At 35.2% G+C, this 17132-nt stretch overlaps 1 protein-coding gene across 1 annotated transcript; it reads right to left on the minus strand.

The window, feature by feature from the left end:
• Positions 1-2564: 2564 nt before the first annotated feature.
• LOC125065550 (pyridoxal-dependent decarboxylase domain-containing protein 1) lies at positions 2565-16866 on the minus strand. Its single transcript, XM_047673218.1, has 15 exons — positions 16725-16866; positions 16277-16650; positions 13973-14079; positions 12254-12385; positions 11431-11645; positions 11051-11122; positions 7897-7956; positions 7373-7564; positions 7031-7075; positions 6243-6371; positions 5812-6028; positions 5324-5474; positions 4515-4636; positions 3232-3403; positions 2565-3065 (listed from the first exon to the last, which is right to left on the minus strand). Exons 1-15 carry the CDS (start codon positions 16794-16796, stop codon positions 2987-2989), a joined length of 2139 nt encoding a protein of 712 aa, XP_047529174.1. The 5' UTR covers positions 16797-16866; the 3' UTR covers positions 2565-2986.
• Between the last annotated feature and the right edge of the window lie 266 nt (positions 16867-17132).

Here is a 17132-nt window from a genome sequence, read left to right on the forward strand (position 1 = left end):
GTATTAAGCATGATTAAAAAAGGTGATGATTATTCACTACAAAGACTGATTTTATTAAATGTTTCGGTTATATATAAAATGATAATAAACCTTTACAACCACTATAAATAAATTTATGTATTAAATATCTTTGAATGGAAATTTCAATGTATTAATATAATATATTGTACTAACTATTGAAGTTGCATTTAACTAAACATTCTAGTTTACAGTTTGAAGCACTGGTATTAATACCTTATTGTTTTTATTTAGATATATAAATAGGTCAATGTCCTACTAACTTTAGTCTATGTCGAAGCTTAGGACAAATTGAAAGTAAACCCAAACCTCTTAACCTCTTTCTCGAACTTAAATAGTAAATACAGTCATTTTATAATTAAAATTGTGAATCAAAGATAAAACATTAAATATTCTAAAGATTAAAAAAAAACTAAGTATCACTTGTTTTATCTTAGATTTAGATGTTGCACCGTGTTTTAACTAAATTTAGTTTATTTGGAATATATTGAATTAACCTAAAAATAAATAAGTGGGTTAATTTCTATTTTAATTTTAATAAATACTGATTACCATTTAATTTTAATTTTTTATGTTGGCAGTACTTAAGATCTTAATCATTGTAATCAAGGGTAAAACCTTTTTCGTTTTTTTAAATAAATCAATTGAGCGAGACAAAAAATAAAATCTTTAAAAATTGTTAATCTGTGTAATTTCATTTAACTGCATAATGATTAATTACAATATGTATTTATTCATATCCGAAGTTTCAAATGGCCTTGAATCCATTCCTAATGTAGAGTATATATGTGTATAATGTATATTATGACGCGTGCAAATACATCTGCAATTAGAACGGAGAGATCAAGCGAAGGACACACGTTTTATTTACGCTACGATAGTTTAACACGGGCATCCTAATATCGTGCTACTGAAAATTTTCTCACAGAAATCCGAACTCAAACGAACCAACATAAAAAATGGTAAAGTCACGCTAATACTTTTTGAAAACAATTGAATCACTTGTTTTGTTTATTTGAGACAAAACATTTTTTATAAATATGAATAATTCAATTAAATGGATTGCTATTTCATTGAATTCTAATAATTACTAAGGCAATACTTACAATTAATTATATTAATTTTCTTTCACTAATGGACATTACACTACGGTAATAATTTTCTATACTGATGTATTATAAAAGCTACATTAACTACTGTTTTATGAATGACGTCATATATCATTGTGAATCTATGTGATATAATTTGAATCCGTTATCTTGTCATATGAATATTTTAGATGTGTGAAGAAAGAATACAATTTAAAATGCGTATTATTTGGGACGTTAATATTTTTATATTTCCTGGTGTGCACATTTTGGTGACCTTACTATTGTACTGTCCACAGAACCTTATTAAACATGAAGATTTTTTAGGCAACATTTTTCTTTGTTTTTTAAAATCCTCAATATTGACAAAGCTCCGTTTCAATAATCAATAAAAAGGATTACAAATCGATTTGTATACGATAAATCATGTCTTAAAAAAAAACTTAAAATCCATTTTTGCTACTGTATCGTGCGGTAAGAAAACGGAATCTAATTATAAAAATAAACCTATTGAAATGAACATATACTTAATTGTGATAATGGTGTATAGCGATCATATTCACTTTATTTTTTTTAATTACCCATTATTAAGAAACACTCACACCCACCAGCCTTTACAAAGAAACCCTGCGTTGAGGGTCTGGAAGCAACTAAGACAAACATGTGTAATGGGCTTTAGAAATAATTTATTTACGAGCAGGAATGCAAACTACAAAACCGTTAACGCAGCAGCCAGAATGTCGAAACGACGTGATATTTTTTATCTATGCAAACTTTGCATTATGCGTATAAACTTCGTGTTCTTATGGTTCATATCCTAGATTTAAAAATAGAATACTTTAAATTTAAAAGTAAAAGTAAACTTCGAATAATTATTTTTTAAATATATGAAAAAGAAGTCACTAGATGTCTCTTACGTAATTTTAGAATATTATGTATTATTCTTATAAGAATACGATAAAATGGAAACTATATATTATAAGTAATTTAAATATAACATACTTATACATATGATTTTGGCATGGCAAAATATATTAACAAGAATATTTGAACAAATTTAAGCTTTATCACTACGTAATAAGAGTTATAATACTACGCTAAATAATGTGAATATCAATCGTTGTGCAATTGATTTCCAACCCTATACACAAAACCATTAGGTTTTATTTTGTGTGAATAAGATTTTTTTTTTAACAAACAGCTCTTATACTAGTTATAAAGTGTTCATTTGCATTAATTTGTGTTTTATGACAAAAATACCCTCTAATTTTATCTAGATGAGAAATATAACGAATATTAATCCGTTTATGGTACGAGTTTTATAAAAGTTAACGTAGGTATAATACATGCCAATGTAGGTAAGTACTTAATAGTACAGACAGCACAAAAAATATATTACAGTAGCCATATTATTAATGTAATAATAAAATTATATATATATATATATATACACATATATGGGCGGGAAATAAATGAATTAAAAAAAACCCGCAAGCCTGTTTTACTTTTGAATCTGGTCTTCTTCAAGGGACCGTCTCAAGGCCGAACAAAATAAATATGACCGTTTGGGAAACATAACTTTTAATAATTATAATTTTTAATTAATCTTTAATTATAAGTCTAATGCTTTTCTATAAAATTTTACTATGAATATTTTTCCGGCCTCGACTATAATATACTATTTCTATATTGGCACGGATTATACTAATGTGATACAGTGTTTAAATAAATTTTTCTCTAATTATCCACTCCGTAGATTATACATTAGTTATATACATCAGAAGTTTATTATATTTTCAACTTTATTACGTAGTAATAAAGTTAATTATTTGTTACTATACAATAGTTTCATGTGTGAGTTCGAACTCACGAGTTAACTGCTATTGCTCTTCCTGTTTGTTTTGTCTCGTGGGTGAATGCGCACGCGCAGGCTCCTCGTTTTCTTTCTTCTGTACGCGTCTGTAACATTAAATATATGTTATGACTGACTGCTCCTAAAACCAGGCGTAATATCTACATCGATCCGACAGACATTGCGTATACGCGCCACGCCCATGCAAGGGAGTAAAGAGCGTCACGCACACTGTCGCTAAGCGCGAACAGGACTTGATGCTCGAGGGCGCACCTGTAGATGTCCTCCGTGGTCTGCAGCGTGCCGTGCGCCAGCAGCAGGCGGCGGCCGGCGGGCGGCGCGGGCGGCGCCCACCACGACACGACGCGGCCCACCACGGGCACGCGCCGCAGCAGCCCCTCCTGCCACGCCTCGCGCGCCAGCTCCTCCTGCGCCGCGCTGATGCCTGCAGGCCGGACGGGAACGAGTTCAAAAGTTATTTCCTAACATCAAAATTGATATTAATTAATCTATGACATTCACGATGGATTTGCGAATAAATGGCGTTTTGAACGTCGACATAACTGTTATTGGAATTTTGGAAGTAAAATTAAAGTGAAAATAAGTGGTTAAGTGGAATAGTCTTGTATTATAAATTCACCATAAACTCTTAGTAGTGCACAATATAACTGAGTTATTAGCAAATTCCATGAAATACGTAAAACTAAGGTTTGTTTATCTTTTTTCCTACTTCCATTGATATCCATACTTATATTATAAATGCGAAAGTAACTGTCTGTCTGTCTCGCTTTCACGCCAAAACTACTGGACCGATTTAAATGAATTTTAGCACACAAATAGTCTAGAGCCTGAGAAAAGAACATAGGCTACTTTTTATTTTGAAAAAGTGCTGTAAGGGGTTGAAAAGGGGCTGAAAGATTGTAAGTTGTTGAAAGTATTGTCATTTTTAGAACTAGAAGCATAAAACTTATATTTTAGTCTGTATACTTATAAACTAACATATCATGACACCCGAATTTTAGAAATTCTACCCCTAAAGGGGTGAAATAGAGGTTGAACGTTTGTATGGAAGTCCGCAATTTATTAAGTTAGAAGCACGAAACCTTTTTTATGGGATACTGATTAAAAATGAGTAGATATGTATTTAAGCGTTTCTTGATATTTTATGTATAAAGGGAAAAATAGGTGTTGACATTTCGTATACAGGTTAGTCTGGAAGTCTGTCATATTTTAAGTTAGAAGCATGCAACTTTATTTTTCGGCTACCGATTAAAAATTAGTCGATTCGCATTTAAGCGTTTCTGGATATTCTACCCTAAGGGCTGAAATACACACCAATGTGGTATACAAAGAGGTTTTAAATTTACGTAATATTTTAAGTTAATTTGTAAATATATACATATTCTACGCGGGCGAAGCCGCTGGTAACAGCTAGTAAGCTATAATATGATGACTTGGTTTCTACATCTTACAGTGCCATTATTGGTAAAGATAACTATGACTTACGACAAAGTATGCAAGTCAACTTTTTTAAAAATATTAAAAAAAAAAATTACCCTTCTTTAGAACTTCAGTCATGTCAGTAAGTTGTTTGGAATTCTCTTCAACGTCCTTCCCCGCAGATATCACTAAGTCAAGCAACTCGTCCACGTCCGTGTCCGCCGTCACCATACCAAATCTATAACAATTGTATATACAACATTACGAATCAATATTTCTCAAGCATATATATAAACAAGTAAATATATAGAATGGGTGGTCCATTTCTAAGCGGTAAGCCAACACTATTTGTGTTCGTAACCATCCAAATAAAATAACACTAAAAACAGATATTATTTTATCCGTTTATATTTATTTAGGGGATTGCTTGAAGAGATACCTCCAGGTCGAAACATTTACTCAATGGATCATGATTATATAATAAACTGTTACTAGTGGTCTCTCGCGAAACTTCGAGAGACATTTTAGAGAGTTTATTTAAAAAAAAAATATGCTATATAGCTATGACAAGATTTATTTTGATTTAATTTCATTGTAAGCCGCAAGTCGGTCGTTTACATTTGGCGCCAAAATTATGAAACCGTATTTAAATTATTTTTTAATATCAAATAGTATACAGTTTAGTTAGAATTGGAGTTTGTCGATAACACACTTCCAGACTTCGGCTATTAAAAAAAGTTATTGGGTTTTCTGGCAAATAAAACTTACAAAATGCAATAATTTACTCCTTTTTCGGACCGACCCGGGGATTGAACCGGGGAACTCAGGATCTGCGGTTTCATCTATTTATCTATCAAGCCACTTTCTAGACCAAAGTAACTCAAGAATATTTATTATTACTAAAACATAATTTTATTAAACTAACCTAACACAAGCCATCCCGTCTTCTCCATCGCCGCACGAGAAGGCACCGTCGGTGGCCCTTAATGTTTCGACTAGCTGGCGATTAAGAGAGTTCAGCTCTTCAATGGGCGCCTCCTCCCACCCTGGAGGTACGTATCGAACACCACCGAGACCTGAATTTAAAAATAATACATTTTTCTCACTCCTATATAAATTGACATCGTTAAGGTAATTGTAGCGCGACTTTTAAGACATTTTCTGCCTCGCACAGACACTCTGCGGAACCAACCTTTGCCGGCGGTTTTTCCGAACCGATACTCGGGAACCTTCAAGAAAAGAGTGTACTCTTTCCTTAAAGACCGGCAACGCACCTGGAAGCCCCCCGGTGTCGCAATGACTTTCCATCAGGTGAGCCTCCTGCTCGTTTGCCACTCACCCATAAAAAAAGTAATCGTGACGCTCAGGGCACTATGAGACGAATCATGTTCAACGTGTAGTTGTAATACTCACCGGCCCAGCCGGGCACGCGCACGAGGCGCAGCGTGGCGTGCTGCGCGAGGCGGCGGCGGAAGGGCTCGCGCAGCGCCACGGTGGCGCGCAGCACGGACAGCTGCGCCTCCAGCGCGCCCGCCCACGCGTCCGCCGCGCCGGCGTCGGGCGCGCCCTCCAGCGGGCAGTAGCGCAGCACCACGCCGTGCGCCTCCGTCTCGCACACCTCGATGCTGACCTGCCGACACACGCGCACTGAGCGGCCCGAGGCGGACTGCGACCGCAGGATCTACTTCGGGTTTTGATCAAATAATAATTGATCTATTTTTTTACAAATTGCTTTAATACAGAGGACACGAGTTACTTCATATTGCAAATTCTCTATTGATTATAATTTTTGAAAAGACTTGAATATATTATTAATAATTTACTTTTAAATATAAAAAACTCACCATATCGGCCTCTCTCTGTAACACCTGTCCTAGCCATGAATTCAGCTTATCGTAATACGCTGGCGGTTTGTCCACATCCGGTGGGGCGAACTGAAAGGCTACACACGCTGACGCTTGGCTCACTGCTTCCTGGAGTAAATTTTTTATTTTTTTAATTAGCATTAGCAGCATGTAAATTTTCCCACTGCTGGGCTATAAGCCTCCTCTCCCTTTGAGGAGAAGGTTTGAAGCATATTCCACCACGCTGCTCCAATGCGGGTTGGCGGAATACACATGTGGCAGAATTTCGTTTAAATTAGACACATGCAGGTTTCTTCACGATGTTTTCCTTCACCGCCGAGCACGAGATGAATTATAAACACAAATTAAGCACATGAAAATTCAGTGGTGTCTGCCTGGGTTGAACCCGAAATCATCGGTTAAGGTGCACGCGTTCTAACCACTGGGCCATCTCGGCTCGGCCTGGAGTAAATACGTATATTTAGGCATCATCATCCCCTAAGAACTCATTCTTATCGGTGCTCAGCACCGTGGCTGAGGTTGTTCAATATGACATAATCAAATATATTACCAAAATATCTATACTAAGCTTCACTTAACTTATCTATACGAGTGACAACTACTTTGTTATAAATATTTGTAAATGTTTTATTCTAAAAGAATGTTGTTAACACCTTTAATGACGTATCACTTAGAATATTACTAATATCAGTTGTTGGATTTAGGTGCTCAGTGATAAGTTGACGGTGTAACTTTTTCAATAAATAAATATACCAATAATTACTTACAACCAAATCTACGTTGGGAGGTTCGTCACCTCCAGGTCTATCACTCTGAAAGTAAAAAAATAATACTTAATCAATTTATATTAGCCAAAAATATTTATGAGAAAATTAAAAAAACCGCAGTGGGTAATACTGTTCGTAAACACTAGTTTTTATTTTAAGGATATAATTTTAAATTAGCAAGACGCATTAAAAAAAAATAAAAAACTATCAATAGGTGGTTGTACTAATAAACTTGAAAATTACGATAATTTGTATTCAATGGAAGAGCTCAAACAAAAAAACAACAAAACAAATATACTGTGCTCTAAGAAAAGACATTCGTTCAGCGGTCGACGCGCTCACCAGCAGCTTGAGGTCGGCGGCGGCGACGAGCGCGCGGGCGGCGCGCGCGTTGCGGAAGGCGCGCTCGAGGCGGCGCGCCAGCCCCGCCGCGCCCGCCGCGCGCGCGCACGTCCACAGCGGCAGCGCGCCCAGCCGCGCGCCGCCCGCCGACAGCCCCGCCAGCGCCGCCAGCGCGCCCTCGCGGCTGCCCGACTGCCGAGTGGTTAGATAGCACGGTTATGTCACTCAAAACTTACCACGCAAGGACTGAATTAATTATCGCTATACTGATACAAGCGAAACTGTTCGAATTCATTTGTAACGTAATTATTAATCACCTCTTTCGCTCCGGGGCCTCCAGACCTTTAAATGCGACTCAGGAGGTCAATATCGAGCGATTGCATTGATTTTACGTTTATAAAACTTTAAATGGTACGATTAAATGCCGAATATTGCCATGAAATCAACATTTCAGTCCCACGTCGCCCCCCCCTCCCTCCCCACAAAACGCAGTAATAACAACATGTTCGACTGTATAAACTCACCGCATTGACTCCTTTCGAATGTTCGTTTGCTGTGATCGGTTCTGGTATTTTGTAAAATGTCTGTAATTGTCTTTAAGGAAAAAGTCCAAACTTATATTTAAATGGAAATATCCAACGCCTGTTTATTTTAGATTGCGACCTATAAATCATATTACTATTTTTATTGTTCGTTTGCGACTCGTACACAAATTGCCTGATACTATTAAAACTGCCGCAAACCCGTATAATATTAATAACATTCATATCTGAGTTTAATCCATTAAGTTTGTTTAAATTGTAAATGAATTTAATTGAATAGATATAGATAGATTCAAGGTTAACTTGTAAGAGTAAGTTCATTATGGGAATAAATAAATATTTAAACCAAATTACCCGAGTAGAATATGTAACTTAAGCATTTTGTTACCAAGAAGCATGTTTAAGTTCAAGCACGACAGCGTAGAGACATACAACTCCAAGTAATTTTAGGTGACCATTACCTTTGAACGGATGGAGATGGCCAAGTGGTTACAAGACGTTCTTAACCGATAATTTTGAGTTAAAATCTGGGGCAAGCACCACTGAATTAATGTGCTTAGTTTGTATTTATAATTCATCTCGTGCTCGGCGTTGAAGGAATACATCTACCACGTGTATCCAATCCGCATTGGAGCAGCATGATAGAGTAAAAGCTTAATCCCATCAAAAACATAAATGTAAAAATGAGAGCCAAGTTAAATATTATGATATATACCTTAGTTGTTGTCTTCAACGACAAAAGAAGTGAGATATAAATTTGTGCCAAGTTAATAGTCCTTTCTGAAATTTATTTACAACTACATAAAATATCATTTCTTCTTATAACTTGGGGTAATATATTGTTGCCTAAGGTCTGACTTGGCTAGTTCTCATATACAAATTATATTATAGCCTTTGTAAGTTCTAAGCCTTTACAAATGAATTATAAACACAAATTAAGCACGCAAATATTCAATGGTATCTGGTTAAGATTCATGTTTTCTAGTGACTGGACCATCGCTCTTAATGTACGTTAATACTAACTAAGCAATACTGAGCTGTCCTCCATTCTTCTTAGATGTTCTGAGTTATAATTTGTTATTCTAAACACAAACTACAAGTTGTGTTTATAAACATATAAGAACTAGCCAAGTCAGACCTTAGGCAACAATATATTACCCCAAGTTATAAGAAGAAATTATATTTTATGTAGTTGTAAATAAATTTCAGAAAGGACTATTAACTTGGCACAAATTTATATCTCACTTCTTTTGTCGTTGAAGTCAACAACCAAGGTATATATCATAATATTTAACTTGGCTCTCATTTTTACATTTATGTTTTTGATGGGATATCACTACTTTTTGTATATAAATTATTAGTAGGTACTTATTAATAACAAAATTAATACCAAATGGTTTTTGTTAAGCTATTCTATTTTCCTATTTCCTACGTTTACGGGGTATAATTGTCTTTTTTTGATACGTTCTTATTTTTCTTGTAGGTACCTCTGAAATGTTCGAGTGAATTGCCCATTCAGTTTCCGGACTTTTTTTTACGCGTTTCCTGTTTATACTTAATTTGGCCAAATAGGGGTGGTATAACGTGCGCAGACGGTTGTACTCTACAATAGAGCTCTCTTGTGTCTTGATTTGACTTGGACCTAAATTGATAAGATGTACTTCATCTAAGGTTTTAACTCTGGAGAGGCCAACATAAGCCTGCTCTTTACTTAATATAGAGGAGCCTGTGTCGAAAAGAGCACCGTCAAGGCGAAGGCCTTGTAATTTGTGTATAGTAGTAGAATATGCTAAGCAAATAGATAATTGTTTCCTTTGAACATATATGTACATTACTTAATATCTGTAACTTGGTTTTGACTTCTAGTCCGCAAATTAAATTATGTTTAAATTGAATTGTTATTTTACGTGCGCTATTGTTGTTGTCGACGTCCCCAATGTACCTTCTCTATTTTTCCATTGGACCCATTCACCAGTCCTGCTGACTGCTGACATGAGCAAGCTTGCTGACATCAGCAAGCTTGCTCGATACTGTTCTTCCAAGCAATAAGGATCCCCGTTTGTAGCGCTAGAGTACAAACTTAAATCATTCCAGTTACGATATACATACTCTACTACAGTCTCACGAAACCTATTTTATTGTTGTATACTAGTAGTATACTCAAACAAAAAATATGCACTCGAATAGACTAGGCAGCTTCCATCGGAAGGCATTGAAATAATTCTTATGAGCGCGGTTGCCACTCGCTCAGACACGTCCGCGTTAAGGTTTAATCGCAACGCTCCTATCCCTCTGCTCCGGCGTCGCGTCGCGCGCCGTGTACTGAAATGCCTATTATTATTATTTTTTTAAGTATAATTATTTTGCACCATTGATATGCACTAAATGCTAGTTAATAACGTAATAAATACGAAAGTCGGCTATATTCATAAGTACTAAAACGGAAATAATTGAATTTAAAAAACTTAAGGGTGGTATTCAACTTGTTATATATTCACGTGAAGACCTTAAAATCCATATTAAGACCGGCTGTCATAAGTTTTGATTGCTGGTTCTTACATCATTTTTTTATTGCAGTTATTACAGGAACTAAGTATATAAGTGTTCCTAAGAGACCTAATAAAATGAAAAATTATAATAAAATGATAAAAAATTGCCAGTTTCAGATTTTTTCCTTTATATTGGCCTAATTATCTACCTGCATGCCAAATTTGAACTTTCTAGGTCACCTGGAAGTAGGATATAGTTTTGATCTATAGGTCAGTCAGTGATAAAAATGACGATTTTTAGACGTTAATATCTAAATAACCATTTGAGATGCGTTTATGAAATTTGGAACACATATGTATCTCGCGAGTCTCAATATATGAGCCAAATTTGACACATTTATGTCAAATAGTTTTTGAGTTATGAGGAGGTCAAAAGTGGCTCCAAATGGTTCGTGTAATATTACACACGGTGCTGCTCGCCAGTTCTGTTACTAGAACTTGGCTGACACGCTACCGCGTGTCTAGAAATTCTCTCCTCAAAAGGGAGATGATGAATTTGCCCAGCAGTGGGACGGAAACTCGCTGTTACTTTACTTTTTACCTATATAGTATTATGTAAACAAAAAGTATAACTTCAAAAAGGATACAACAGTCGGCAAGCCGGGAACACCGAACCAAGGTCCGGGCGTTAATGTGAGGGAGTCGGCTACGCTATATGTCTGAAATAATATAAAAAATGGACATTCATAGGATAGCAACTTTTAAAATATAAAGCCGACTTCGTCTTCAAATTGAGAATTAAAAAACTAATAATTTAGGTAAATTTAGGTTTTCATCAATTGTTATTTCAAATATTGACAGTTCATAAATAATATTATGAACTTCGTATTGCAGAGGCATAATAACTCAGTTGCCAATGTAACAATCGCATCGGAAGGAATGATTAAAATTGATTACGGCGCAATATATATATACATATGATATATATCTATAAGATTGGTCAGTAAGTACAAAGGGCGTGGCGCACCTCGTCGCGGCCCATGGCGGCGGGCAGCGCCAGCGCGTGTCCGCGCACGTGCAGGTGCGTGTGCGTGCGCGCGCACAGCGCCGCCAGCGCGCGCAGCGGGCAGCCGCGGCCCAGCGGCGGGCCGCCCACCTCGCCCAGCACCAGCAGCGGCGTGCGGCCCCCCGCCGCGTCCTCCGCGCACAGCCGCTCCAGAGCCTCCAGATCCATACTCTTACCTGGGATTCGATTCATTTTTTACTAATCGTCGCTAAAAGGTAGCCTATTCGTAGTAAGGCCACAAACTCAACCTTTTCGTGTTAATCATGACGTCTCTAGGGTCTCATGAAGTCTCTAGGGAGACAACTACGAAGGACATCTTATAGTCCACGATTGTGTGTGCAAACTCAGGTGTACTTTATTCCCTCACTCTCATAATCCGATCGCAAAGAGTACAAAAGCAGGACTCCAATGACTTTACGTATTTTAGAGTCACGGGAGTTTACGCATTTTCAGTTTTTGGGGATTTTTCGTTCAAAAAACTCAATAACGTTTAATCGGCCCGACATTGGTTTTGAAACCAGGACCTCGGGATTCGTGGCCTTATATATATGGCCTCTAGCCACTAGACTAACGAGTTTTTGAGTAATTATGTTATACTTGAGCACAGCAGTTGCTTCATTTAACACTACTTATTCATATATAGAAAAACTGATGACATCTAAAAGTAATGATATTATGGCGTGAGGGTTCTCTATTCCATTAAGTAAAAGCTTTCTATTGATAGATGAATTACAATAATTTTGTAATATTACACAAGTATTTGAGAGCAATAGGAAATTATTACCATTAGCACAAACGGGAACAGGTCTCACGCAGGCGAGCGGCAGACCGAGCTGCCTGCAGAGATGTTGCACAACGCCCAGAGGACTCGCCACGCAGCTGTATATAGAAGGGAGACGGCTTGCAAACGCCAACGCTGAAATTAATAATCAGTGTATTAATATTTTGTCCACCATCATTTGTATGAATTTGACGCGTGCGAAGTCAGGACGGACAGCTAGTATATAGCAACGAAGTGCACAGTACACGCGCCACGCTACATAAGGCAACATTACGTTGACATCGGCGTCGTCATCTAAAATAAAATTATACAGGTAAAATTCAATAAATACCTGAAACTGTGAATCCATAAATTCACTGATACAGTCATGTACCCAAGCGTGATTATTAACTCCAACTTTTTTATTTATGGCAAATGGTCAAATGTTAAGTGGGCACCAATGCTCATAGACATTGGCTCCTTATGATATTTCAATAATTTCTCACATAACCAATGTGCCACTAACCTTGGGAATTGATATGTTTTGTCACTTGTGCTCGTAGTTACACGAGCATAAGTAATCTTTTAAACCGAAACACAACAATAACAAGTATTGCTTGGCGATAGAATACATGGTAAGTAGTATCCCCACTTACTAGGCGGGCTTCCACAAAGTTCTACCATCAATTAGTGAACTTAGGTTTATAGCACACATCAAATCCCTTAAAAGCCGGATACTTAATAAATAATATAGGATAATAAATAATGCGTCTTCTTCGTGTCCCAATAACGAGAAATATATTTTAAAACTTGCAACAACAAAAATTGCATCAAACACTTCTCTCAATTAGAAAGAGCCTTTAAATGGGTGTTTAAATCTATGCTGGAGAGGTCTTTTACTAAACTGCATTTCGTGTATAACGGACAAGCATATATGGCGCTCACCGGTCGCGCTTTTACAAAATACTTATTGATACTGAGTCTTCGTAAGAGGTAGAAACACCTAATATATCATTTGTAATTAAACGAATTATAAATATGCAGAGTAATTATCTTATTGGTTAATCTTATTATAAGTTTTTGTATATATATGGACACATTTTTAAATAAATTCATTCCGATCCGACAAGCAAGCAAGTGTTATTTTATTATCAAGAAGAACTAAAAGTAAGCTAGATCAGTACCCCTACAGTGCCTAAATTTTATACTTACTACAAATAAAATTTATAATTATATTAATTGATATTTACAAATATTATTGATTAATTTAAGTTAAAGTATTTGATGTGGTAATGAGATATCTTCTGAGCAAATGTTTAAACGTGCTGAATTATAACTGATATTTGGTACCCGTAGGAGCGACTAGCCTAGTGACCACTGAAAGTTTTGTTATGAGTTTGAGTTATAGAATAACATATTTGGACGATCGATACGAAATGGAGGAAACTAACCTTACAGGGTATTAATTGCAAAAGTGTCTAGAGAGGAATAATGCGGTTAGTTCAATAAATATTCAGAAGTGAGAAACGTAAAAGTTAGCAATACGGGTGATATGCTGTTGAATGCACAATTGTTGAGATTAGAAATGTCGATAAAAGTAAAACCCAATGAATAGTTGAACTGATAACGTAGTTGAAAGCGTTATACGTTCGAAGCGTTTTAGTAAAACATCCTTATCGAAAATGCCGCTATATGAAAATGCTGGCGCCAATGCATTGTTGCCACAATACGCATTATACTTGCCTCCATCTTCGAGATATCGAGGGTATCTGTGATGTAAAAGCATCCTGGTAACACGAACGAGGCCCTCCATCTGTTCTTGGTGATAATAAGCATTGTAATCTGTTAATCTGCAAAATAAAAAGAAACATCTTTATAGTAAACATATACATCGTTATTCTCTTTTTCTTTTCGCTATGGAAGAACATTACACAAATATGAAATTCTCGTGAGAATAGTAGGAATGTTCGTTGTCAGAATGCGTTGTTGATAAAAGTCAATCGCAGTGTCTATTTGTCCGAGGGAAACAGATATTAAGTCATCCTGTAGTCTCAGTCTCTGAAGAAAAAACAAACTCTTGTTTATGGTACAAACAATACGAATGTGTACATTTTTACGTACAAATTTACAACAAAAAAATGTGGAGGCAGTTAATTGAAACAGAATATGCTACTACGAGGCGAAGTAGAGCATATTCATTATGACAGTTATAACCAATTACAAGCTCCGTAAAACCTATGGTATAAAAAACATTTAAAATAATACATATGTTTTGTTATTACACTAGCTCTACTTGACTGTGTTTCACCCGCGAATTATTGAAGCAATATTCATATATTAGTGTGTATGTATATCGCTTCACCTTTTCGCGGGCGCTTTCAGCGCTGAACGCTTTATTTATTCGTATCAAAACAAAAAACAATTTAAACGGGTCGAGTGGATGATCTCGGTTAAGGAAGTAATACAATGCAAGCGAAAATTAGGAGACTGTTTAATTAATGAGCTTGACCTACAATACGAAACAAACATTTCTCAAATTTCATTGATGATAATATTAATTGACTCAGAACAATATCTGTATATAATATACAGAACGACACCAAGTGTGTTGTATTCAATTAAAGCTATCTTAACCATACAAATGCGGTGTCTTTGAGATATACCGTTTTAAAAAAAAGGTACAACTCAGAATTTTAGCCCAAGACCTCAGGATATGCAGCTTTATTTTATATTTTAAACTAGCCATGAACTGACTAAAAAGGTAGTATATGTTGTATGCTTATTTATGTAATGGGAACAAAACAGATAATTGTAAATACATTGTATGATTACATTCATTGTTATGCAGATAATAAAGTTGAACAAAAGTGACATTAACATATGTCCTTCTTACATATAAATTATAATAAAATAATCTTCAAATGTTTATCTGCATTTTAACTGGGAAATGTCTGGGAAATGTCCAATGTATCATACTCTAGGATAAAAAATCCAACCAAATTAAGACTGTACATAAACATTAATACTTTTTCGGGATGTAAATCTGTGCGAAAGATCTGGTATAAATCATTCTCTATCTATAGTTTTAATATAGTGCATATGACCACATTTTGACCGTGACTCAAAATCTCAGATAAACTAAATAGAAGTAAATATCTGATGCAAAAGTTCATAATACATCCCACTTCTTAATTTTCAGTTTAAGTGTCAAGGAGCATCCATTTTTGAATTAATATACATAACATTAAGCTAAGTCTGGGCTAAATGAATTAAAAGGAAATAAATATTATCAAATCCTTATTAATATTTAATAGTTAAAAGTGCCATTATAATATAACACTTTTTTAATTTATATCATTTACAATCTCAAGCAATTATATTGGCATCAATTTAATTATAAGTTTTTTATTTATCTTCGTTTCTGGTTAAAATAGACTATACCAAATAATTTAAAAAAGGGCACAGATGTCTAGTTAGTTTAAATTGAACATGCTTATGAAAAATAAAAATATTTTTCAAGAAGCAGAACATTTTATTTCAAAAATGAATATATTGACTAGATTATTTATAAAAATAAAATATAAATTTTAAAATGTAATGTTTCGTACCGAAAGTATTAAGTACAAAATAAACATTCATAATCCCTTTTCAACTTTAAATCTAAAAATGTTTTTAATAAACCATAAATTTATTTGCTAAATATGTTTTAACACACAATCACTAAACAGCAACTATTATCAATTACCTTGAGTTTCAATTAATCTGGATAAGATTATTGGTTGTAAAATGTTTATATGCTAACAAAGTAGATTGTGATAAGTATTCTAGTATACATAAACTCTAAAACAAGTAATGAAAATAACACTCAAATGAAAATTATATCAATTCTCATATTTCTATGATAAAATATAACAAAACAAACCTAAAGTTAACAAAAAATAGTCAATTTGTATCTTATTAGTTTTTTTTTTTAACTTATATTTTCTATTAATAACATTTAAATATTTTTTATTTATTTCATGAATAATAAAAAAAGGTCTTAGTTACCTGAACATATGAGACATCCAGCGCGTAGTCTCGCTTGCTATATGAGCGCCAAGTCTAGCTGCATGACTTCTTTCTAATCGTGCAAATAAAGCAGATATGCTATGAGACAAGATCGCTGCTCGCGTCACAGCATCGGTAGGTAATAATGGGGGCTCCATACTCTCACAACTAGGATCAGTTTTCAAAACAAGATCTTCTAAAACTTTTAGAATATCATCCATAGGCATTTCTTCTGGTTCGAAAAAACCAGTACTTATTTTTCTGGTTTCCGGTTTTTTTTCCTCTTCTTCAACATCTTGGGCATTAACCCCGGCTTCTAGCCTTCCAACTACCTCAGAAACCTGGAATTCCAGCCCCCCAAAAGGCTGCCGGTCCTAGCGAAAACCATACACTTGTATCAACATCAATAAGAATTATATAAAAATTAACCAATGGAAGATTATTTTACCAATTCAGAAGGGGCATCACTCTCGGGACTAGGTATATTAGAGTCCATATCTGTAGCCGGCGCATCTCCCATGCTGCGTGGCGAATTTTCGCAAATTTACGACACACCGAGAGGAATTTGTAAACGTCACACTAAATACAATGTTTTGCTTTGACGTTGTGACAGGTTCACAGATTAATTGGTAAATTCATTATAATCATTGTTTGGTTTTGGATACTCTAAAACTGGATTAAGTTTATATATTTTTTTACAATTTTTTTTTATATATTGGTAATCACTAGTATACAAAATATCTTAATAATATTATATAAAGACCTAACAGAAAACAACCGGGCCACTTGAATTGTACAATCCAGCTTGTTGTATTACAAACGTTATATTTTAAAATTAAAATATCGCATTTTATAA

This window comes from Vanessa atalanta, chromosome 8, assembly GCF_905147765.1.
Source record: "Vanessa atalanta chromosome 8, ilVanAtal1.2, whole genome shotgun sequence".
In the NCBI taxonomy this organism is placed as follows: domain Eukaryota; kingdom Metazoa; phylum Arthropoda; class Insecta; order Lepidoptera; family Nymphalidae; genus Vanessa; species Vanessa atalanta.